The 22,680-nt window shown below is 48.7% G+C and overlaps 1 protein-coding gene across 1 annotated transcript in view; it reads left to right on the plus strand.

Moving 5' to 3' along the window:
* The window catches only part of KDM1B (lysine demethylase 1B), a 50,203-nt gene extending 28,086 nt beyond the window's left edge, over positions 1-22,117 (plus strand). Inside the window, exons 12-21 of the mRNA XM_049765243.1 lie at positions 3,192-3,329; positions 5,160-5,331; positions 10,149-10,276; positions 11,763-11,894; positions 13,118-13,192; positions 14,206-14,322; positions 15,718-15,843; positions 17,532-17,654; positions 19,651-19,803; positions 21,916-22,117. Of these exons, the coding sequence (XP_049621200.1) occupies positions 3,192-3,329; positions 5,160-5,331; positions 10,149-10,276; positions 11,763-11,894; positions 13,118-13,192; positions 14,206-14,322; positions 15,718-15,843; positions 17,532-17,654; positions 19,651-19,803; positions 21,916-21,999 (1,248 nt within the window). The 3' untranslated portion in view covers positions 22,000-22,117. The remainder of the gene's footprint in view (positions 1-3,191; positions 3,330-5,159; positions 5,332-10,148; positions 10,277-11,762; positions 11,895-13,117; positions 13,193-14,205; positions 14,323-15,717; positions 15,844-17,531; positions 17,655-19,650; positions 19,804-21,915) is intronic.
* The last annotated feature ends 563 nt before the right edge of the window (positions 22,118-22,680 follow it).

A 22,680-nucleotide genomic window follows, 5' to 3' on the forward strand; every position in this document is an offset into this window, starting at 1 on the left:
TAGCACAGTAGTAGGGTGTTTGCCTTGCAAGCAGCTGATCCAGGACGGACCTGGGTTCGATCCCTGGCATCCCATATGGTCCCCCAAGCCAGGAGCATAGAGTCAGGTGTAACCCCTGAGCACCGCCAGGTGTAACCCAAAATAAAACCAAAACCAAAACAAAAAAGGAAAATTTGATTTTTAGAAAAATAAGAACATTTTAATTTTGGATCATATCCAGCAGTGCTCAGGGCTCACTCCTTTCTCAACATTCTGGGATCATGGGGGGGGGGGTGGAGGTCAGCAGAGCCATCTGGGGTGCTGGGGTTTGAACCTGTCTCTGCTAAATGCAAAGCAAGTACCTTACCCACTGTACTCTCTTTCTCAGACCCTGGAAATTGTTTCAAATTTCAAAAAGCAGAAAAATTTTATATTTTCTTCACTTTAGGGAAAATTAAAATTTTGTTGTTGTTGTTTATAGGCCACCTCTGCCTATGCTTAGGACTGACTCCTGACTTTGCACTCTGGAAACATTCCTGGCAGGGCTTGGGTGACCATATGAGGTGCTGGGGAATAAACCTGGGGTGGTTGCATGTAAGGCATGCCCACTATACTATATCTTCAGCCCTCAAGAATTTTAAATTTGGGACCAGAGTGATAGCACAGTGGTACGACATTTGCCTTGCATGCTGCTGTCCCAGGACAGACCCAGGTTTGATCCCTGGCATTCCATATGGTCCCCAAGCCTGCCAGGAGTGATTTCTGAGTGCAGAGCTAGGAAGTAACCCCTGAGCACTGCCGGGTGTGGCCCAAAAACTAAAAACCAAAAAAAAAAAAAAAAAAAAAAAGAGGGGGGAGAGATAGCACAGCAGTAGGGCATTTGCTTTGCATATGGCTGCCCCAGGACTGATGGTGGTTCGATTCCCGGCATCCCATATGGTTCCCATAGCCTGCCAGGGGTGATTTCTGAGCGCAGAGCCAGGAGTGACCCCTGAGTGCCGCCATATGTGCCCCCCCACAAAAAAATAAGAATTTTACATTTGGGGACTGGAGCAGATAGGGTGTTTGCCTTGCACTGGCCAACCCAGATTTGATCCTCAATCTCCCCTGAGCATAACTCTAAGTAATTCCTGAATGCAAAGCCAGGAGTAACCCCTGAGCACTGCCCAGTTTGGCCAAAAAACAAACACAAAGAATGATTATGGAGATTAGGCAAAAATTATGACTTACTGCTGCAGAATTGTGCAACTCAGCATCTAATTTCCATTAAAGCATCATCAATATTAACTATCCCCTTTCTAAGTGCCTTTCGGGTTACTAAAATCACTTTCTAAAACTCACAAATTTCTCCTTTCTGAAAGCTTATCTGGCAAGCCATTTGGTTTTTATTTAAACCAAACTCTTATAAAACCTAATCTCATCTCTCTCGTCTCTCTGGTTAAACATAGCCGGTTTCTTGGCACAATATTTTCCTTGCTGGAAGAGTTTCAGGAACAAGGAATGTGCTCAAATAACCGTCCCAGGAGATCCTCTTCTCTGTTGGGCAGAAGGACAGGGTCGTCTTACACTACATCATATTTGCTGACAGCACAGAAGATGGCAGTTATAGAAGGTGTGTTTTCCCCCGGAGATAAATTTCTTAGTGTTATGAAGCCATTAGCTGTTTTAATCTATCATTTATTTCATTGTCAGCACTTTGCCTATGGCTTTGTTGTTTCTATTCATTGAGGTGGTTTTGAACCCACATCCACTGCGTTTGGGGCTAGGCCAGGCAGGAAGCTCAGGAGTTATTTCAGCAGTGCTCAAAGGGACATGCACTCATTGCCAGGGACCGAACCCAGGGCTTCTGCAGATGTTGTCTGTGCTCCAGCCCTCCAGCCTTCTCCCTAGACCTCATGTCTGTTTGGTTTTTTTGTGTCACACCCAGCTGTGCTCATTCATGGCTTACTTCCTGGCTCTGAGCTCAGGGACCACTCTTGGCCAGGCTCAGAGGACCATTTATGGTGACAGAGATTAAACCTGCTTTGGACAAGTACAAGGTCAATGCCTTACCCTCTCTCTCTGGTTCTTCTTGTTGCTGGTTTGTTTGGTTTTGTTTTCATTTTGAGGCCACACATAGTGGCGCTCAAGGGTTACTCCTTCCTGGCTGTGCATTCAGAAATCGCTACTGATAGGCTCAGGGGACTGTATGGGATGCTGAGGATCAAACCCGGTTTGTCTTGGGTTGACTGCATGCAAAGCAAATGCCATACCAGCTGTGTTTTGCTCTGGCCCTCTTTCGTTTGTTTCTTATTGGACAGAACCACACTTAAAAATGTTTTTGTTTTTTTTTTGTTTGTTTTTTTTCAGGGATGGTTACTAATCTGCAAAGACTAGGGGCTGTCTTTATTTGGGGGGGAAGCATACCTAGAGATGCTTCTGGTTACTCCTGGCTCTGCACTCATGGGAGTTCTCAGAGGACCTTATGGGATGCCGGAAAACATGCAAGAAAGCAAGCCCCTACCTACTGTATTATCTTTCCAGACACCTGTTTATGATTATTGGGGGGGGGGTGGCGCACACCTAGTTGTGCTCAGGGTTTCTGGCTCTGTGCTCAGATCATTCATGGTGGGGTTCAGGGGACCAAACATATGGGGTTCCAGGAATTGAACTCAGCCAACTGCATGCCAGGCAAGCACCCCGCTGTACTGTGAGTCCAGCCCCTGCCTTATACAACCTTTTTCTCTGTGATCTTTCTTTTGTTTTTATTTTGTTTTGTGGCCACACCTGGCAGCTTTCAGGGGTTACTCCTGGCTCTGTACTTAGAAATTGCTCCTGGGGCCGGGAAGGTGGCGCTAGAGGTAAGGTGTCTGCCTTGCGAGCGCTAGCGTAGGACGGACCGAGGTTCGATCCCCCGGTGTCCCATATGGTCCCCCCAAGCCAGGGGCGATTTCTGAGCGCATAGGCAGGAGTAACCCCTGAGCGTCAAACGGGTGTGGCCCAAAAACAAAAAAAAAAAAAAGAAATTGCTCCTGACAGGTTTGGGGGACCACATGGGGTGCCGTGGATCAAACCTTGGTCCATCCTGGGTTGGCCATGTGCAAGGCAAACACCTTACTTCGGTGCTGTCTCTCCAGCCTCTCCCCTATGATCTTAAGTGTTATCCCCAAACAGTGAATCTCTCTGCCTTCAGACCGTCTCATCCTCTTCAGCCCCTCTTCTGGTCCTTTCAGGTCACCGTCCTGGAAGCCAAAGATCGAATCGGAGGCCGAGTGTGGGACGACATGTCGTTCCAAGGTGTCACCGTGGGACGTGGCGCCCAGATCGTCAACGGCTGCGTCAACAACCCCATCGCACTCATGTGTGAACAAGTGCGTCACTTTTAGATTCGAACCTGGACAAAGGGACAGGCCTCTGTTGGCTTATTACTCCTGTAGGGAATGGAAAGGTGCCCCAAAGAGTTCCTGCTCCTCCAGAAATAAATCCTGGTACAGGGCCTCTTTTTAGAGACTTAAAAAAAAGTTAAAAGATGTTAGTTTTTTGGGGCCAGCGAGGTGGCGCTAGAGGTAAGGTGTCTGCCTTGCAAGCGCTAACCAAGGAAGGACTGCGGTTCAATCCCCCCCCCCCCCCCCGGTGTCCCATATGGTCCCCCCAAGCCAGGGGCAATTTCTGAGCGCTTAGCCAGGAGTAACCCCTGAGCATCAAACGGGTGTGGCCTGAAAAAAAAAAAAAAAGATGTTGGTTTTTATTTTTTGTTTTTTTTGTTTTTGTTTTTTCTTGGGTCACACCCGGCGTTGCTCAGGGGTTACTCCTGGCTATCTGCTCAGAAATAGCTCCTGGCAGGCACGGGGGACCATATGGGACACCGGGATTCGAACCAACCACCTTTGGTCCTGGATTGGCTGCTTGCTATTGCCTCTGTGCTATCTCTCCGGGCCTGGTTTTTATTTTTATTTTTATTTTTTTTCTGCCTTTGGGCCATACCTGGTGGCGCTTAAGGCTTACTCCTGGCTCTGCACTCAGAAATCACTCATGGCAGGCTCAGGGGACAATATGGGATGTTGGGGGTTGAACCTGAAGTTTTTGGGTTTTTTTTTGTTGTTTGTTTTTGTTTTTGCTTTTGTTTTCGTTCTTACCTCTTCTTCTTTTTTTTTTTTTTTTGGTTTTTGGGCCACACCCGGCGTGCTCAGGGGTTACTCTTGGCTATCTTCTCAGAAATAGCTCCTGGCAGGCACGGGGGACCATATGGGACACCGGGATTCAAACCAACCACCTTTGGTCCTGGATCGGCTGCTTGCAAGGCAAACGCCGCTGTGCTATCTCTCCGGGCCCCGTTCTTACCTCTTCTGCCTCTGCACTCAGCAACCATTCCTGGCAGACTTGGGGAACCATATGGGATACCAGGGCAGGCAGCTATGTCAGCTAGATGAGAGCAAGATGAGTTCCTTACCCACTGTACTACCTCTCTGGTCCCTAACAATTGGCTTTTTTTTTTTTTAATTAATTTTTTAATTTTTTTCTAAATCTTTTGTTCTATTTATGTGGTATATATGAGCCACTCCATTGCTTCACTGCTGAAACATTTCAGCTTGTCAGATGTAGCAAATAGATAATATTGGGGGGCCAGTCCTTTTTTGACTATTAGATAAGCAACATGGAGGTTTTCGTGACAAGTGTTGCCACATATGACCTGGGTTGTTTTGCAGATAGTTCTTGGGTCACAAGCATATCTAAGTGCTGAAAATAGTCTTCATTGCCCTTCAGAGAGTTCAGTTCTGTCCCGGGCCCCCTCTTTGCCTCAGATAGCCCCACTCATCCCTTCAAAGTCCCAGCAGGCTTGAAGTTTTCCCTGAAACAGTCACTGGCAGGAAATAATTCTGCCCCGAGTGTTATATGCTTGTGTGCTCATTTCCGTGAGTCGCAGAAGAACTCAAAGTCGGGGTGCACAGCCTCTCATTCGAGGCACACCCCAATGTGAAAGGCTGAAGCTTCCTACCCCCACAGGCTCCCCCAGGGGCACCCCTGGGTCTCATGCTGCTTCTCACCGCTGTGCCTGGCTGCCTTGGCTCACCAGTACACCCGGCTTGATTGCAGAGCAGGGCCCCGGTCATGTCCACCGCAAATGCTCCTTGTCTCGATTTCTGCTGCCACCCGGATTTTGTGTTCCTTGTTTTCACCATCTTATTCTTATTATTTTGAAGCTTGGCATCAGCATGCATAAGTTTGGAGAGAGATGTGACTTAATTCAGGAAGGTGGAAGAATAACCGACCCCACTATTGACAAGCGCATGGATTTTCATTTTAACGCGCTCTTGGATGTTGTCTCTGAGTGGAGGAAGGATAAGACCCAGCTGCAAGATGTCCCGTTAGGAGGTATGGGGACAGGGTGTCCGACTGTCTGGGAGTCCCTACAGGAGGTCCGGGGCGAGGGTCCCTTCCTGTCCATTTGTCTCTGTCATCTCTGTGTGGCGAGCTGTCGTGTCCTTAGCCAATGGGGCCACAGGCAGCCCTGTTGAATCGAGGAGCTTTCCAGAACGTTCTTCAGGACCCATTAGATCTTCATGTATGTGCACGAGACACACATGAATTGTACTTGACACTTTACCTGGTAGTGTGTTAGGAGTTACTTCAATGTCTCATTTTCAACTTCCCCGGGAAACTCACTTTTTAGGATCCATGTCATGAGTCACATGTGAACTCTTCGCCAAATGTCTTTCTTAGTAAGTCATTTCATTTCTGGCTTTGAGCTTGGCAGGACATTAAGGCTATTTATTTATTTATTTGTTTATTTATTTATTTATTATTGGTTTTTGGGCCACACCCGGCTGCGCTCAGGGGTTACTCCTGGCTTTGTGCTCAGAAATTGCTCCTGGCAGGCATGGGGGATCATATGGGATGCCAGGATTCGAACCACTGTTGGTCTGTGTTGACCGTTTGCAAGGCAAATGCTCACTGCTGTGCTGTGCTATCTCTTCAGCCCCTCCCCTGGTTGTTTTATTTTAAAAATATGTATTATAGTTCGGTGCCAAAGTGTGCGGTATTGATGTACAGTCAATGAAGAAGTATATGAAATGGATATATCAAGTTCCTGTACCCACCACCACTACTGAATTGCCTCCATGGTAGTTTAACTGCAGCCTTTTAAAAAATTTGGTGTCCCATATAAAGTCTCATTTCCTTGTGATGACCGTGAATTTTTACCATGTCACAGCCTTCATAGAGGTGAAGGGTGTTAAGGGTTAAACCCAGAGCCTCCTGCCCATGAAACCTGGACCCTGCTACCAAGCTCTAATCTCAGTTCCCCCATCTTGATTCTTTTGTATGTTTTTTTTTGGGGGGTGGGGCACTCCTGACTGTGTGCTCAGGAATTACACCTGGCTGGCTCTGGGGACTATATGGGATGCTGAAGATTGAACCAAGGTCCATCCTAGGTTAGCACGTGCAAGGCAAACGCCCTTCTGCCTGTGCCACCGCTCCAGCACCATTACCCAGATTATTTTTTTTTTATTTTGGGGTCACACCCGTCAGTGCTCAGGGATTACTCCTGGCTCCATGCTCAGAAATCGCTGCTGGCACACTGTGGGGACCATATGGGATGCCCGGATTCGAACCACTGTCCTTCTGCATGAAAGGGAAATGCCTTACCTCCATGCTATCTCTTTGGCCCCTTCCACCATATTCTTTTTTTTTTTTTTTTTTTTGGATTTTGGGCCACACCTGGCGGTGCTCAGGGATTACTCCTGGCTGTCTGCTCAGAAATAGCTTCTGGAAGACACGGGGGACCATATGGGGCACTGGGATGTGAACCAACCACCTTAGGTCCTGGATCGGCTGCTTGCAAGGCAAACGCCACTATGCTATCTCTCCGGGCCTATCCACCATATTCTTAATTTGATAATTAACTTGTTAGTTCGATGACCTGAATGTATTCTGCTGCTGTTGTGAGTGGCATGTCCGTAGGTTTTATTTTTTGTTTTTTTGTTTTTTTTGGTTTTTGGGTCACACCCGGCGGTGCTCAGGGGTTACTCCTGGCTGTCTGCTCAGAAATAGCTCCTGGCAGGCACGAGGGACCATATGGGACACCGGGATTCGAACCAACCACCTTAGGTCCTGGATCTGCTGCTTGCAAGGCAAACGCTGCTGTGCTATCTCTCCGGGCCCCGTAGGTTTTTTCTTAACCTGGGCATTTGAACTCCACATGCAGGATGGGAATTTCTTCCACAATATAAGGCCCCTCAGCTTCTCACCCTCCTGGGTGCTCTGCATCTCTGGGGGCTGCTCAGAAGCAGAGACGGTCTGTCCCCTTCCTCCCATCACATCTGGGTGCTGAATGTGGGTGGTGGAGGTGTGAAGGGGAAAGGACAATCTTCCCTGACAAATTACAACAGTACTTCACTTGAGGGATTACGCTTCTCTGTGCATTCCCTGCTCAAATCGAAGACCAGCATTTCAGGAACTCACTGGTTCCAGTAAGGGTCATTTAATCCAGGTATCCAGACCCAGGCCCAGGAGGAATTTGTTCATTTCTGGACCTGAGGACTAGGCTGATTCACAGGTGTCTCAGAATTTGTAGGTTTTGCATGTGTGTTAAATGTTTCATCTTTTTTTTGTTTTGTTTTGTTTTTGGGTCACACCCGGCAGCGCTCAGGGGTTACTCCTGGCTCTACGCTCAGAAATCACTCCTGGCAGGCTCGGGGGACCACATGGGATGTCAGGATTGGAACCACTGACGTTCTGCATGCAAAGCAAACGCCTTACCTCCATGCTATCTCTCCGGCCCCCAGATGTTCCATCTTATGGGGTAGTTGCTGCTTGACATTGGTTTCTGCTCTGCTTGCAGGGTTTATTTGGTTTTGCTTTTGTGCCACACCCAGCAATGCTGAGGGGGTCACTGCAGGCTAGGGGAACATAAGGGATGTTGGGGATCAAACTCGACTGACCCTAAGCAAGTGCCCTACCTGCTGTCCTATTGCTCTAGTCTTAAGTGTATTTTTTTTTATTTGAACCTTTTATTTTCCCACAATGATAGCTAATTTTGTTATTTCTACTTGCACTGTAGGTATTCATCTTATTTCTGCAGTTTGTGCCACTAATAATAGTGTATATAACTCTGAGAAGCTGTTAACAGCCTGCCCAACATTCTCCCACCTGCCTAAAATACTACTTAACTCTTAGCCAAGGGAGAAGAAAAAGATAGCTAATAAGCTGCCCTATGAAGTCTTTTTTTTTTTGGTCAGCAGCGCTCAGGGGTTACTCCTGGCTCTATGCTCAGAAATCACTTCTGGCAGGCTTGGGGGACCATATGGGATGCTGGGATTCGAACCACTGTCCTTCTGCATGCAAGGCAAATAGCTCCTGGCAGGCATGGGGGACCATATGGGACACCGGGATTTGAACCAACCACCTTAGGTCCTGGATTGGCTGCTTGCAAGGCAAACACCGCTGTGCTATCTCTCCGGGCCTGAGATACTAAAATTTCTTTCTTTCTCTCTCTTTTATTTTTGTTTGTTTTTGGGCCACACTCGGTGATGCTCAGAGGTTACTCCTGGGTCGGCACTCAGAAATAGCTCCTGGCTTGGGGGACTATTTGGGATGCCAGGGGATCAAACTGCAGTCCATTCTATGCTATTGCATGTAAGGCAGATGCCTTACCACTTTCACCACTGCTTAGGCCCTCCAATTTTTTTAAACTTTATTTATTGATTAATTGGTTGTTGGTCCATACCCAGTGGTGCTCAGGGGTTGCTCCTGGCTCTATATTTAGAAATGGCCCCTGCTAGGCTGAGAGACCAGTTTCCTCCCAAGTTGGCTGCATGAAAGGCAAACGCCCCACCGCTGTGCTATCTCTCTGGGCCATACTAAAATTTCTAAATATCATTTTAAAATCACATGTACATAATAGACGTCTTCTGGTCTGTATTTTAGGAAGTCCCATTCAATTTCCTCTGAGATTCTTTATCATACTTAATTGGATTTGTGGTCCACCCAAGCACTCTTGGTTCTTCCTGTAGTCCAGAACCTTCCAGAGAAGCAGCTGGGCAGGTGGAAAGGGGCTGATTGTGATCTCCAGACATACCAGGCCTGGGGTTGGGGGGCCGTGCCACAACCCCACCTTGGAGTCTGCAGCCCCAAATATGATCATGAGAGCTTCAGGGAGTAAGGGGGTGGAGGACAGAGCTATGAGCTGATGGTCAGCTCTATCTTGGTATGTCCAGGGCATTGCATGTGGCAGGAGCTTAGAGTCCTGTGGGTTGGTCCTCATCACCCAGAAATTTGAGAAAGTAACCAGAGGTGCCCGAGCCATAGCACAGCAGGGAGGGCATTGGCCATGCAAGTGGCTGAACTGCGTTCGATCCCTGGCTCTTATATATGGTGCTCTGAACCCCTCCAGGAATGATCCTTGAGTGCAGACCAGGACTGAGACATCTAAGACAATCAGTGGAGGGTGTCCCCGGGCTAAGCTCACCTGAGTGTGGAGACACCAGTGCAGAGCCACAGGGAGAGGGATCAGCAGTGACCAGAGGGTTCTGGGCTGCTTTGGGTAGCTGGGTTGCGGTGAGGCGGGGAGCCCAGGAGAGGAGCAAGTGTTCAAGGCTTGGGAGGAGCCAGGTTGACACCGAAGTGTTATGTGGGCTTGTGGTGCTCCCAGGGCCTTGAGTCTGGCATGGTTCAGACATGTGTCCTGCTGGATTGCAATGCCCGGTGCATGGCATGGTCGAGGGCTGGTTGGGAAAGTGCACAGGGGGATGTTCTGTTGTCCGAGTGTTGTTCGTGGTGAGTCTGTCTGCTGGAGTTGTTAGTATTTGATGTGTGTGTGTGTGTGTGTGTGTGTGAGAGAGAGAGAGAGAGAGAGAGACAGACAGACAGACAGACAGACAGACAGACAGACGAAAGGGTTGTTCTTTCTTTGTCTTTTGAACAAAAGAAGCAACAGCTTCTCAGCTCCATGCCCAGGAGACTTGGGAAGACACATGCTATGGAGCTTTCTTTCCACTTCAGCTCAGCTTTCTGGGTCCTGAGTGAAAACCTGGTTTCGTAACTCTCCCCACCTCACCCCTAGCTCTCCCCTACTCCCCAGATCACAGGGGAAAGGACTTTGGAAGGGGGGTGGTATTTGCAAAGTGGAAGGTACCCATCCAAGATGCGTGTCGACGCTGCTGACCTGGGGGTTTGCTCCATTCTCATTCCAGAAAAGATTGAGGAGATCTACCAGGCTTTCACCAAGGAGTCAGGTGTCCAGTTCAGCGAGCTGGAGGAGCAGGTGCTGCAGTTCCACCTCAGCAATCTTGAGTATGCCTGTGGCAGCAACCTCCGCCAGGTACGTGTGTGAGTTTGTACATATGTGTGCGTGCATCTACGTGTGTCTATTCTTCTCACACACCAGCTCCTGGAATAGCACCACTTTCTCTCTAACTCAACTGTGACGAAAGAGATCCCTGACCAGGTCAAGTGAGATGACATGAATTGAAGACCTGGCTTGCCTATGTCAGTCACTTTTTTTGTTGTTGTTGTTTTGCTTTGTTTTGGCCACACCAGGCAGCTCAGGGGTTATTCTGGCTCTGCACTTAGAAATCACTCCTGGCGGGCCGGAGAGATAGCATGGAGGTAAGGCATTTGCCTCTCATGCAGAAGGTCATCGGTTTGAATCCCGGCGTCCCATATGGTCCCCCGTGCTTGCTAAGAGCAACTTCTGAGCATGGAGCCAGGAGTAACTCCTGAGCAACTGCTGGGTGAGACCCAAAAACCAAAAAAAAAAAAAAAAAAAGAAAAGGAAAGAAATCACTCCTGGCAGGCTAGGGAGACCAGATGGGATGCTGGGATTCAAACCTGGGTTCATCCTATGTCAGCCACATGCAAGGCAAATGTCCTACCACTGTGCTATTGCTCCAGCCCCCAGAGTCACTTTTAGAGCCTGAATGATAGCACAGTGTGGAGGGCATGTGCCTTGCAAGCAGCCAACTGGGTTTGATCTCTGGCATCCCAAACAGTCCCCCAAGCCTACCAGAGCTAATCCCTGAGTGCAGAGCCTGGAATAAGTTCTGAGCACAGCGAGGTGTGGCTCAACAACAACAACAACAACAACAACAGCAACAACAATAACAAAACCAAATAAGACAAAGAGAGAGTGCAGTGTATAACCGAGCACTGACTGAGGGCCTTGAGTTTTTAGGCTTCCTGCCCTCCCTTCTGTCCACCTTTTACAAAGGCGTCCTTGATGTTTTCCTGAGGGGGGAACCCTGTTCTGAAGATGCTGCACCCCAGAAACAAGAAGCCCTGCAGTTGTGGGATGGGCTGGAGAGATAGCACAGGATGGACCTGGGTTTGATTCCTGGCATTCCATATGGTACCCCGAGCCTGCCAGGAGTAATTTCTAAGCACAAAGCCAGGATTAACCCCTGAGTACTGTCAGGTGTGGCCCCCCCAAAAAAACCAAAAAATAGAATAACAAAACCTCCTGACAATTGTCCACTCCTGGCTCTCTCCATTCCCTTCACAATTCCTCCTGGTGATCAGAATAAGTTTTCCAACATCACATTGTGTTTCTACCTTGATAGGGTTTCATGCCAAAGATTAGGCCAAAAGCACTCTACTTCAGGATTGAGCTAAAAAACAAACCTGATTTCATGCCCAGGTCACTTTATTTCTGAAAAAAGCCTCCCATGGCACTGAGAGATCTCCTACAGTTGTCTGTCTGTCCCTGCCTCCCATGTATTCTGCGATGGCTTTTCCCATGAAGCCCCAGGGGAAGAAGGTCCAGGGTCCACTTGACCTCCTGGTTTCTTATCTCCTCTGATACTTCCCAGGTGTCTGCTCGATCCTGGGACCACAATGAATTCTTTGCCCAATTTGCCGGTGACCACACACTCCTCACCCCCGGCTACTCTGTCATTTTGGAAAAACTGGCCGAAGGACTGGACATTCGGCTTCGGTCTCCGGTGAGTCTGGACTGCTTTGGCTGGGAGGTGTGGCCTTTTACAGGAGAAGGAGAAATTTGGGGCATGTGGGTTATGCAGGTGGTTGGGATTGCTTGTCTCTGGAAATTTTGGTGGCACGAGGTAACTGACTGAGATGTGTGTGTGTGTGTGTGTGTGTGTGTGTGTGTGTGTGTGTGTGTGTGTGTTGGTTTGGGGTCCATACCTAGCAAAGTTCAGGGGTTACTCCTGACTTGGTGCTCAGGAATTACTCCTGGCACTGTTTGGGGGGATTATATGGGATGTCGGGGATCGAACCCATGTTAGCTGTATGTAAGATAAGCACCCTACCCTCTGTACTATCTATCGCTTCAGCCTCAAGTATGATCAGTTTATTATCTGTCTTGGCTGTTTGACAAAAATTGTGTTTGAGATGCATTTTTATCTTAATAATAAAAGTTCAGGACTTGAGATGTTACCCAGTAGTAAAGATTGTCCCTGGCATGCAGAGTCATGGGTTTAGTCCCCAGCACTTACAGATAGATAGACAGACAGACACTCTCTCTCTCTCTCTCTCTCTCTCTCTCTCTCTCTCTCTCTCTCTCTCACACACACACACACACACACTTTCTCTCAGTCACTCATTGACTGTTCAGTTTGCTTACAATCTCTGTGACCCATTGCCGTTTTCTCTTTGAATTTTGGTCCCTATGAAATGATCATAACTCTCGAGGCAATCATGTATACATGATTATATAACCATTAAACATATCATTTTTGCTACATTTACCACACATGACTATATTCTTTTCTGATTTAATATTTTGGGGTTTTTGTGCCACACCTGGAGACGCTCAGAGTTTGCTCCTGACTCTGCTCAGGGACCACTTTTGGCAGACTTAGGGGACCCGATGGGTGCTGGGGATCAAATCCAGGAATCCAGGTCAGCCACATGCAAGGCTCGCATCCTCCTTGCTGTGCTATTGCTCAGGCCCATGTTCTCCATACTCCTTTTTTTTTTTTTAATTTTTATTTAAACACCATGATTACAAATATGATTGTAGTGTTCCCCATATTCTGACATGGTGTTTGTATGTCAGAACAGCTGAGCGATGGTTCCTTTGGGCCAGATAGTGTTGTTCCATGCTTGGAAAAGTTTTCCCCATCACCAAGTAGATAGGAGACCTCCTATTAGGAAAATTGAGCAGAGCCCCTAGGTACTTCTCATGATATTTTTTCTTGTGCAGGTTCAGAGTATTGATTATTCTGGAGAGGAGGTGCAGGTGACCACCACAGATGGGATAGTGTGTGCTGCCCAGAAGGTGAGGCTTGACCCCTGGGGGCCCCAGCTGTATGCAGGACAGTTCCCCACCAAGTCCTTGGTCATTGGCTGGAGACACGTCTGGTTTCTGAAAAGTTCTGTGTCCCCACTTAATTGTGTGTGGGTAGGGGGGTCTAATTTAACACCAGGGGTTCTAGACTGACAGAATTTCCAAGCAGTGGCTTCTCAGAGTGGTTCTGAGTTACAGATGGACTAGAGGAGAAACAATAAGTTGGGGAAAGTATTTTTTTTTTATCATTTTGCTTTTGGGGTTAGCTGTGAGTGTATTGGACTGGAGAGATAACACAGCAAATAAGATACTTGCCTTGCATGCGTTAGACCTGAGTTCTATCCCCTTCCTTTTCTTATGGTCCTCTGAGCTCTACCAAGAGTGATTCCTGAACTCAGAGCCCTGAGCACTGTGGGTGTGGCCCCAAAACAAAACAAAACAAAACAAAAGGAAAACAGAGCAAAACAAAGGCTGTGTGTAGATTCTAAAAGTAAACCTGTTTTACACTGTTTATTTCAGGACTTTTTAAGTTGATGCTATTTTTTTTTCTTGGTTTTTGGGTCACACCCGGCAGCGCTCAGGGGTTACTCCTGGCTCTCTGCTCAGAAATCGCCCCTGGCAGGCACAGGGGACCATGTGGGATGCTGGGATTTGAACCACCATCCTTCTGCATAAAAGGCAAACACCTTACCTCCATGCTATCTCTCTGGCCTCCCTGCCCTGTTTTTGTTTGGGGATTGGGCCACACCTGGTGGTACTCAGGGGTTACTCCTGTCTATGCGCTCAGAAATCACTCCTGGCTTGGGGCACCATATGGGATGCCGGGGGATCAAACCATGGTCCGTCCTAGGCTAGTACATGCAAGGCAGATGCCTTACCATCGCTCTGGTCCCTGGGACAGACATTTTTCTTCTCAGAGCGGATGTTCTTTAGATGTGAAGTGACCCCACTGGGTCCTTGTGTGTTGGGTTCAGCTGCTGTTTGCTATTTCCCTGTCTTCTCAGGTGCTGGTTACTGTCCCACTGGCTTTGCTGCAAAAGGGAGCCATTCAGTTTCAGCCACCTCTGTCCGAGAAGAAGATGAAAGCCATCAGCAGCTTAGGTGCCGGCATCATCGAGAAGGTGATTGACTAGTTCAGCCTCAGAGCTAAAGAGAAGAAGGTCAAGTGACAGGGATTCCCGGATGTCAGGTCAGGTTGAGGGAGGCAATGGGGAAACTTGTGAATCCAAAGGTTTCTTTTTTCATTTTGTTGTGATTTGGGTTGTCAGATCACAGGCTACTCCTGCCTCTGTGCTCAGGGATTACTCCTGGTGGTGCATAGGGGACCATAAGTGGTGCTAGGGATTGAGCCCAGATTTGCCACATGCTAAGCACATGCCCTACCCACTATGCTATCATTCTGGCCCTAAAAAGGTCTCTATTTTTGATCTGGATAATTGCTTCTGAATAATACAGGACAAAAGCAGCAGAAGGAGAGCTGGCCAAGACCCTCAATCTTGACTTGAGGGGAATGAGTTTTGATATTCAGAACTGGAACTTGCCATGTAAACAAGTGGTCATCTTTCTGCTTTTTCCTGGTCTCCCCTTAATTTGCTGATCCCAGTGAAGAGTGTTATTTCCTCTGCCTTTATTTTTATTTCTTTTGGGTTTTGGGCCACACCTGCAGCACTTAGGGGTTATTTCTGGCTCTGCATTCAGAAATTGCTCCTGGCAGGCTCAGGGGACCACATGGGATGCTGGGGATCGAATCTGGGCCCATCCCAGGTTAGTAGCATTCAATGCAAACGTCCTACTGCTGTGCTCCAGCCCCTTCCTCTGCCTTTAGCAGACTTTGTCTAGTGAGATGCTACAGCAGGAAGGGTGCTTAACTTGCACATTATCAAACATGGATTTGATCCTCCGCACCCCAGATGGCCCCCTGAGCCCCGACAGGAGTGATCCCAGAGCACAGAAGCACAATGAAGTCCTGAGTACCACTGGGTGAGACCCCAAACCCACAAATAAATAAATAATCAGACTGTGCCTGGACTGCAAGAGATGCTGGCAGACCTCTGGGTAGTGGGACTTGACCTCATGGACAGATGCTTCAGCTCAGGACCTAGCTCTCTACCTTCAGATTCACCTAGAGGTGGTTTCTGGGGTTCCCATGTTCTGGGCAAAGGATGGCTAAGTGGCCCCTGAAGCATAGTGCTCAGGGGCCTGAGCAATAGCTTAGCAGGGACAGCACTTGCGTTGCACAAGGCCAACTTAGGTTTGATACCAGGCATCCCATATGAACCCCTGAGCACTGCCAGAAGTGAATGAGTGCAGTCAGGAATAAGCCCTGAGCACTGCCAAGTGTGCCCCTTCCCTCCCAAATAGGCACAGTGCCAAGAGAGAGACAGAGGACGTAAGGAGAATCGAGAATATCTGGGTTTATTGGACTTGATCTTATCTAGAAAAGTAGGTTCCTTCTTTGACTTTGCCTGTACTTTAGACTAGAGAGACATTCACTCCTTTCTCCTGTCATTTTCCAGATTGCCCTGCAGTTTCCTTACAGATTTTGGGACAGCAAAGTCCAAGGGGCCGACTTTTTTGGCCATGTCCCTCCGACAGCCAGCAAGCGTGGGCTCTTTGCCGTCTTCTATGACATGGACCCTCAGGTACAGCCTTTGGGGAAACCCAAAAGTTCTATCCGTTGGGTTTAGATCTGGTCTCGGGGGCTGGTGAGGTGGTGCTAGAGGTAAGGTGTCTGCCTTACAAGCGCTAGCCAAGGAAGGACTGCGGTTTGATCTCTGGCGTCCCATATGGTCCCCCCAAGCCAGGGGCAATTTCTGAGCGCTTAGCCAGGAGTAACCCCTGAGCATCAAATGGGTGTGGCCCAAAAAACCAAAAAAAAAAAAAAATTTAGATCTGGTCGAGGTTACATATTGGGCTTCGGAGCTGGTGGACTTGGTGGCAGACACTTTGGGGCATGTTTCTATCCTGGGAGAACTCTCGGATGGTCATTTTCCTTCAGGAAGGAGACCTGTTCACTGCCTGCCATCTTGTTTTTATTTCAGCTTGGAGGCCACACCAAGTGCGCAGGTCTTATTCCTGGTTTTGGGTTGAGGGATCAATCCTGGTTGTGCTTTGGGGACTGCATTTATTTGTTTATTTATTTATTGTTTGTATGGGGGCCATGCCAGGCGATATCCAAGGGTTACTCCTGGTTCTGTACTCTGAATTACTTTTGACAGAACTTTGGGGACCATATGGGATGCTGGGGATCAAACCCTGGGTTGACTGTGTGCAAGCCAAGCACCCTCTCTGCTGTACTATTATTCCTGTCCCCTGTGGAAACGCTTATTTCAGAGTGATGGGCAATTTCTTGTGGAAAGAGTTGCCCTAGTGCATGAAAATATGATTTTCCACAGGCCCTTTGGAGCTTCTAGCGAGGGCTGTGACATGATTGGTCCAGGAGAGAGTGGTGCTGGTTGTTGGTGAATTTGATTGGTGCAGAGGGAAGGGGGCAGGCACATTAGCATGGGTATTATTGGGAGTGACAGATCCTGCAGGAATCACACTTGGGGAGCTGGAGATAAAGTCTGGGTATCATGGCACTTATTTGCATATGGCTGACCTAAGTTCCATCTCCTGAGTCTCTTGTGGTCCCTGAGCACAGAGCCAGGAGTAAAAGCCCCGAGCACCACTGGGTGTGGCTCAGAAACAAAACCAGGAAATAATAATACTATTTCCTGCTTTCCCTCTGTAGCAGGCAACTTCTCTTCAAGGCTTCACAGGGGAATCTGGGCACAATTTCTATTTTTGTTTTGGTTTGGGGGCCATACCCAATGATGCTCAGAGGTCACTCCTGGCTCTGTGCTTAGGAACTACTCCTCACAGGCTCAGGAGATCATACGAGATGCCAGGAATAGAACCCAGTCATGCTTGGGAAATGCCCGCATTGCTGTGCTGTCTCTCCAGCCCTGGGCACGGTTTCTTTCCTCGCTGAATCTCGGTCCCATTGACCCGCAGACTCCCCCTTTTCATTCTCCATTTTTTTTTTTTAATTTTTGGGCCACACTCCAGTGACGCGCAGGGGTTATTCCTGGCTCTGAGCTCAGAAATTGCCCCTGGCTTGGGATTGCCCCATATGGGAAGCTGGGGGATCTAACCGTGGTCTGTCCTAGGTTAGTGTGTGCAAGGCAGACGCCCTACCACTTGTACCACCACTCTGGCCCCTCAAGCAAGTTTTTGGAGGAATGGAGTCCAGGGGCCTGGAGTTAGCTCTTTGATGCCTGGCAGAATGCCAGAGTGGGAAAGGGATCCCCAAGGCCTGATGCCAAAATTCTTGCCCTTCTTTATGCAGAAGCAGCATAGTGTGCTAATGTCGGTGATCGCAGGTGAGGCCGTGGCTTTGGCACGGAGCCTGGATGACAAGCAGCTGCTACAAGAGTGCATGGCCGCCCTCCGCGAGCTCTTCAAGGAACAGGTTAGCAAAGGCCCCTGGGCTGCTCTTCGCCAGCTGCTAACTGAGGAGGCCTAGGACCCAGCCATCCTTTTATCCAGATCTGGCTCAGTTTTGGCTAAGTTCAGCTGTGTGTTTCTTCCTGGTTTTAAGGCTGCTCCATGGTGACCAGGCCCAGCTGCTGCAGGCTCTGGGCCCTGTGGGGTCTCTGTAGCCGCCTGTCCTGTCCTTGCCACACTCAGCCTTCCTTCCTATGGTCTGGGTCCTCATCTCCTGGAGTCCCGGCCACATGGCTGCTGGATTTTGTCTACAGAGGCCCCTTGTCAAATCACTCACATTCTTTGGAGTTTCGGATCGGGGACACAGTGGAGCTCAAATAAGAGGACACATATATGCCCTTTTTTTTTGCACAATCGCTTCCCTCCTTTGTTCCTTCTTACACACCCTCCTTCTTCTCCAAGGGCACCAGGAGCTGTGGACACAAATTGCCACCTACCCAGACCCTTGTGACCTCCTCCACAGCTTTCCTCCCACAGGGACAGTGCCCAAATCTTTCTGGTGTCTGCCCACCTGGTCTCTCTTTTTCTTCTTTTTTTTTTTTTAACTATTTATTTATTGCTTTATTTCTGGGCCACACCCAGCTGTGCTCAGGGGTTACTGTGTTCAGAAATCGCATTTGGCAGTTTGGGGGAACCATATGAGATGCCAGGAATCGAACCGGGTCCCTCCCGGTCAGCCTATGCAAGGCAAACACCCCACTGCTGTGCTATCTCTCTGGCCGGTGGTCTCTCTTCTCTTTCCTCCAGTGAGCTCAGACTACTATGTCTGTTGCTCCACTGGACATTTTACAACTGATGGAGACTATGATGGCGTGGTTAGGGCCCAAGCTGTAGTACAGTGAGACGGGCACTTGTCTTGCATTTGGCCTATCTAGTTTGATCCCCGGCACCCCTTGTGGTCCCCTGAGCCTTCCCGAGTGCAGAGCTGTGAGCATCTCAGGATGTGTCCCAAGTCCCATACCCCACAATGGTCTGGCTTGTTCCTCTTTCAAACCAAGACCCAGGCACTAAAGGAAAAGGATTCAAAGTACCCTAAATGTCTCCCTCATGGATTCTCTCCCTGCAATAGCTCTTTGGGGCATTTGTCTCAACACTGATTTCAGAATCAGGTTTGGAGCTTAGCACATGCAGTTGCAAGAAATCTGTTATCTCGGGGCCCGCGAGATAGCATGGAGGTAAGGCGTTAGCCTTCCATGCGGTAGGACAGTGGTTCAAATCCCGGCATCCCATATGGTCCCCTGTGCCTGCCAGGGGCGATTTCTGAGCATAGAGCCAGGAGTAACCCCTGAGCGCTGCTGAGTGTGACCCAAACCTCCCCTCCCCCCAAAATCTGTTATCTCACACTACCTTTTTTTTTGTTTTTTGTTTTTGGGCCTCACCTATTGACTCTTAGGGGTCCTGGCTATGTGCTCAGAAATCGCTCCTGGCTTGGGGGACCATCAAGGATGCCGGGGGAATCAAACTGCAGTTTCATTCTAGGCTAGCATGTGCCAGGCCTTACCGCTTGTGCCACCACTCTGTCCCCTCACACCACTTTTGTCGGGGGCAGCAGGGAAAAGGTCAGGCTCAGAGAGCAAGACCTGTAGGGCCTGTAGAGTAGCTGGCACCTTCCCCTCCTGCCCTTTCCTACCTCTCTCCATGGGCCAGGCTAGAGAGAGCTACTGATTCCTGCTTGGTGGGGAGATGCTTTTCCAGCACAGAGTAGAAGGGAGGAGGGGGTAGAAGGGGTGTAGGTAGAGGGTATGGAGTAGGGGGTAGAAGGGGTGTAGGTAGAGGGTATGGAGGAGGGAGGGGTTGCAGGGATTTAGTCCTACATGGCTGCAGGGTCTGGGGAGAGGCCCACCGGAAGTCCTGCTCCTGCAGGATCGGCTGCATGGGTGGAGGGCAGGCAGTGGCCTGTGACTCATATCTGTCTCTTCCTGTGACTTCTCCCTGTCCCTTTCGGTTCTATGCTGCTGCAGGAGGTCCCAGATCCCACCCAGTTCTTTGTTACCCGCTGGAGCTCGGACCCCTGGATTCAGATGGCCTACAGCTTCGTGAAGACGGGTGGCAGCGGCGAGGCCTACGACATCATTGCAGAGGAGATCCAGGGAATGGTCTACTTCGCTGGCGAGGTGCGTCCGTCTCCCCCCATGCTGGTCTCCCACTGGGGCAGGTGCAGCCATGCAGGTTCCTGTCCCAGGACTGTCTAGTCTAGGTAGGCAGAGCCCTGGAGCATGGTGGCCCAACTTAGAAGCAACTTTATAGGAAGGAGCAGAGAGGGAAGGGGCAGACCCAAATCATGTGCAGTCTTGTAAGGAAGATGCCAGAAGAGCACAAGACAGGAAGAAGCCTTTCCCCCTTTTATACTTTTTGTTTTTAATTTATTTTTTTGCTTTTTGGGCCACACCCAGTGATGCTCAGGGGTTATTCCTGGCTCTGCGCTCAGAAATCGCTCCTGGCTTGGGGGATCATATGAGACACCGGGGGTTGAACCGAGGTCCTTCCTAGGTTAGCTCGTGCAAGGCTAGACACACTACTGTTTGCGCTACCACTCTGGTCCTCCTTTCCTTTTTCCCTTCTCACCAAACCTGGCTATTCTTGAATGAACTGAACTAGGTCTTTAGTTCTCCGTGATGAACACTTACTTCTTTCCTTTTAAAGGATCTTATTTATGTATTTATTTATTTGGTTTTGGGGCCTCACCTGGGTACACTTGGGTTACTCCTGGCCATGCACTCAGAAATCGCTCCTGGCTTGGGGGACCATATGGGACACTGGGGGATCGAACTTTAGTCCGTCCTAGGCTAGCGTGGGCAAGGCAGACACCTTACTGCTTGTGCTGCAGATCTGGCCCCTATTTTATTTTGGGGGGGGCCCACACCCGGTGGTGCTTAGGGGGTACTCGTGGCTCTTAGTTTAGAAATCTCATCTGGCTCAGGGGACCATATGGGATACCAGGGATTGAATCCATGTCCGTCCTGGGTCAGCCATGTGAAAGGCAAATGCTACCACTCCGGCCCCCTAAAGGGCCTATTTTAGCAGCAAGACCACTTGCCAGATGAGAAAGACAGTTCTCTTTGTAGTTTCAGTTCATGTCTTAGTTTATTATTTACTTACTGGTTTTTGAGCCACACCTACCTCTGCTCAGGGGTTATTCCTGGTTGTGCTCAGGGGATCATACATGGTGCTGGGGATTGCACCTGGATTGACTCTGTGCAGGGCAAGCACCATAACCCCTATATGTTCTCTCTGGCCCTTCTAGAGCAGCTTAAATAAGTGTTCGTTTCTTATTTTTAGTTTTGGGCCATACCCTGTGGCACTTGGGTTATAACTGGCTCTGTGCTCAAGAAATTATTGCTGGCAGGCTCAGGGGGTCAGATGGGATGCTGGGGATCAAAACTGGCACAGTTGGCTACATGCATGGCAAACACTCTACCTGCTGTGCACGGCCATAGATGAGACTATTCTGTGTGTCTCTCTCTCCCCCTCTGACATATTTCACTCAGCATAATAGTTTCCATGTGCATCCATGTACAGAAAAATTTCATGATTTTCTCTCTCCTGACGGCTGTATAAAATAGCCCATTGTGTATATGTACTGGTTTCTTTTTGTTTGTTTGTTTGTTTGTTTGTTTGTTTTTTGGTTTTTGGGCCACACCCGGCGGTGCTCAGGGGTTACTCCTGGCTGTGTGCTCAGAAATAGCTCCTGGCAGGCACGGGGATGGGTGGGTGGGGTGGGGGGGTGGGGTGGGCATATGGGACACCGGGACTCAAACCAACCACCTTTGGTCCTGGATCGGCTGCTTGCAAGGCAAACACCGCTGTGCTATCTCTCCGGGCCCTGTACTGGTTTCTTTAGCCATTCATCTTTACATGGATGTGGGAACATACTGTAAGGAGGGAACTTGATGACATGGTAAGATGACCAGGAAGATTCAAGTGCTGTGCTGGGGAGAAGTGAGAACACAGAAATGGCACAATGATCCTCTGAATCCTTTAAATGTGGCTTCATATGTTCTAAATTTTTTTGTTTTTTTCCTTTTGGGCCACACTCGGTGACCCTCAGGGGTTACTCCTGGTTTTGCGCTCAGAAATCCCTTCTGGCTTGAGGGACCATATGGGACTCCGGGGGATCGAAACATGGTCCATCCTAGGCTAGCGGGCACAAGGCAGACGTCTTAAGGCTTGCACCACCGTTCCAGCCCCTAGCTGTGATTTCTTATGTTGTAATTTTTTTTTGACAGGCAACCAACAGACATTTCCCACAGACTGTGACAGGGGCGTATTTGAGTGGTGTTCGAGAAGCCAGCAAGATCGCAGCATTCTAAGTCAAACTGGGACCCAGTTTCTCAATGATACGTGCAGTTGGAAACACCTATGAAACCTCACTTTTTGAAAAATCAAAATCATGCATACACAACCCTCTCTGGACAGCAAAACTGAAGTATTTCTTTCTTTTTCTTTTTCTTTTTTTTTTTTTTTTTGGTGTTTGGGCCACACCCGGCAGTGCTCAGGGGTTACTTCCTGGCTGTCTGCTCAGAAATAGCTTCTGGCAGGCACGGGGGACCCTATGGGACACCGGGATTCGAACCAACCACCTTTGGTCCTGGATCGGCTGCTTGCAAGGCAAACACCACTGTGCTATCTCTCCGGGCCCAAAACTGAAGTATTTCTAAGGGGATAGAACAGTAGAATCTCTGTCCCCATTCCGAGAGCACCCGTCCAGGAATACACTAATAAAGCACTTATATTTAATTGCATTTTCCAAAAGTCTGACTTTTGAAAGGTAGACTATAACCTTAAATGAAGACCTTTTTCTTCAAATTTCATTAGTTTGCTGCTCCGTTTTTGTAGTGGGAAACCAAATTGATCTAAGTCGATAAAGCCATGCTTCGTTTTCTCCTGGTTTATCAATATCTTTACCAGTGAGCCTTAAACTTTTTATATACAACTCCCAAACTGAACTTTTTTCTAAAATTTAGATAGAAATCTCCCTTTTGGATACAGCA

This window comes from Suncus etruscus, chromosome 18, assembly GCF_024139225.1.
Source record: "Suncus etruscus isolate mSunEtr1 chromosome 18, mSunEtr1.pri.cur, whole genome shotgun sequence".
Taxonomy (NCBI): domain Eukaryota; kingdom Metazoa; phylum Chordata; class Mammalia; order Eulipotyphla; family Soricidae; genus Suncus; species Suncus etruscus.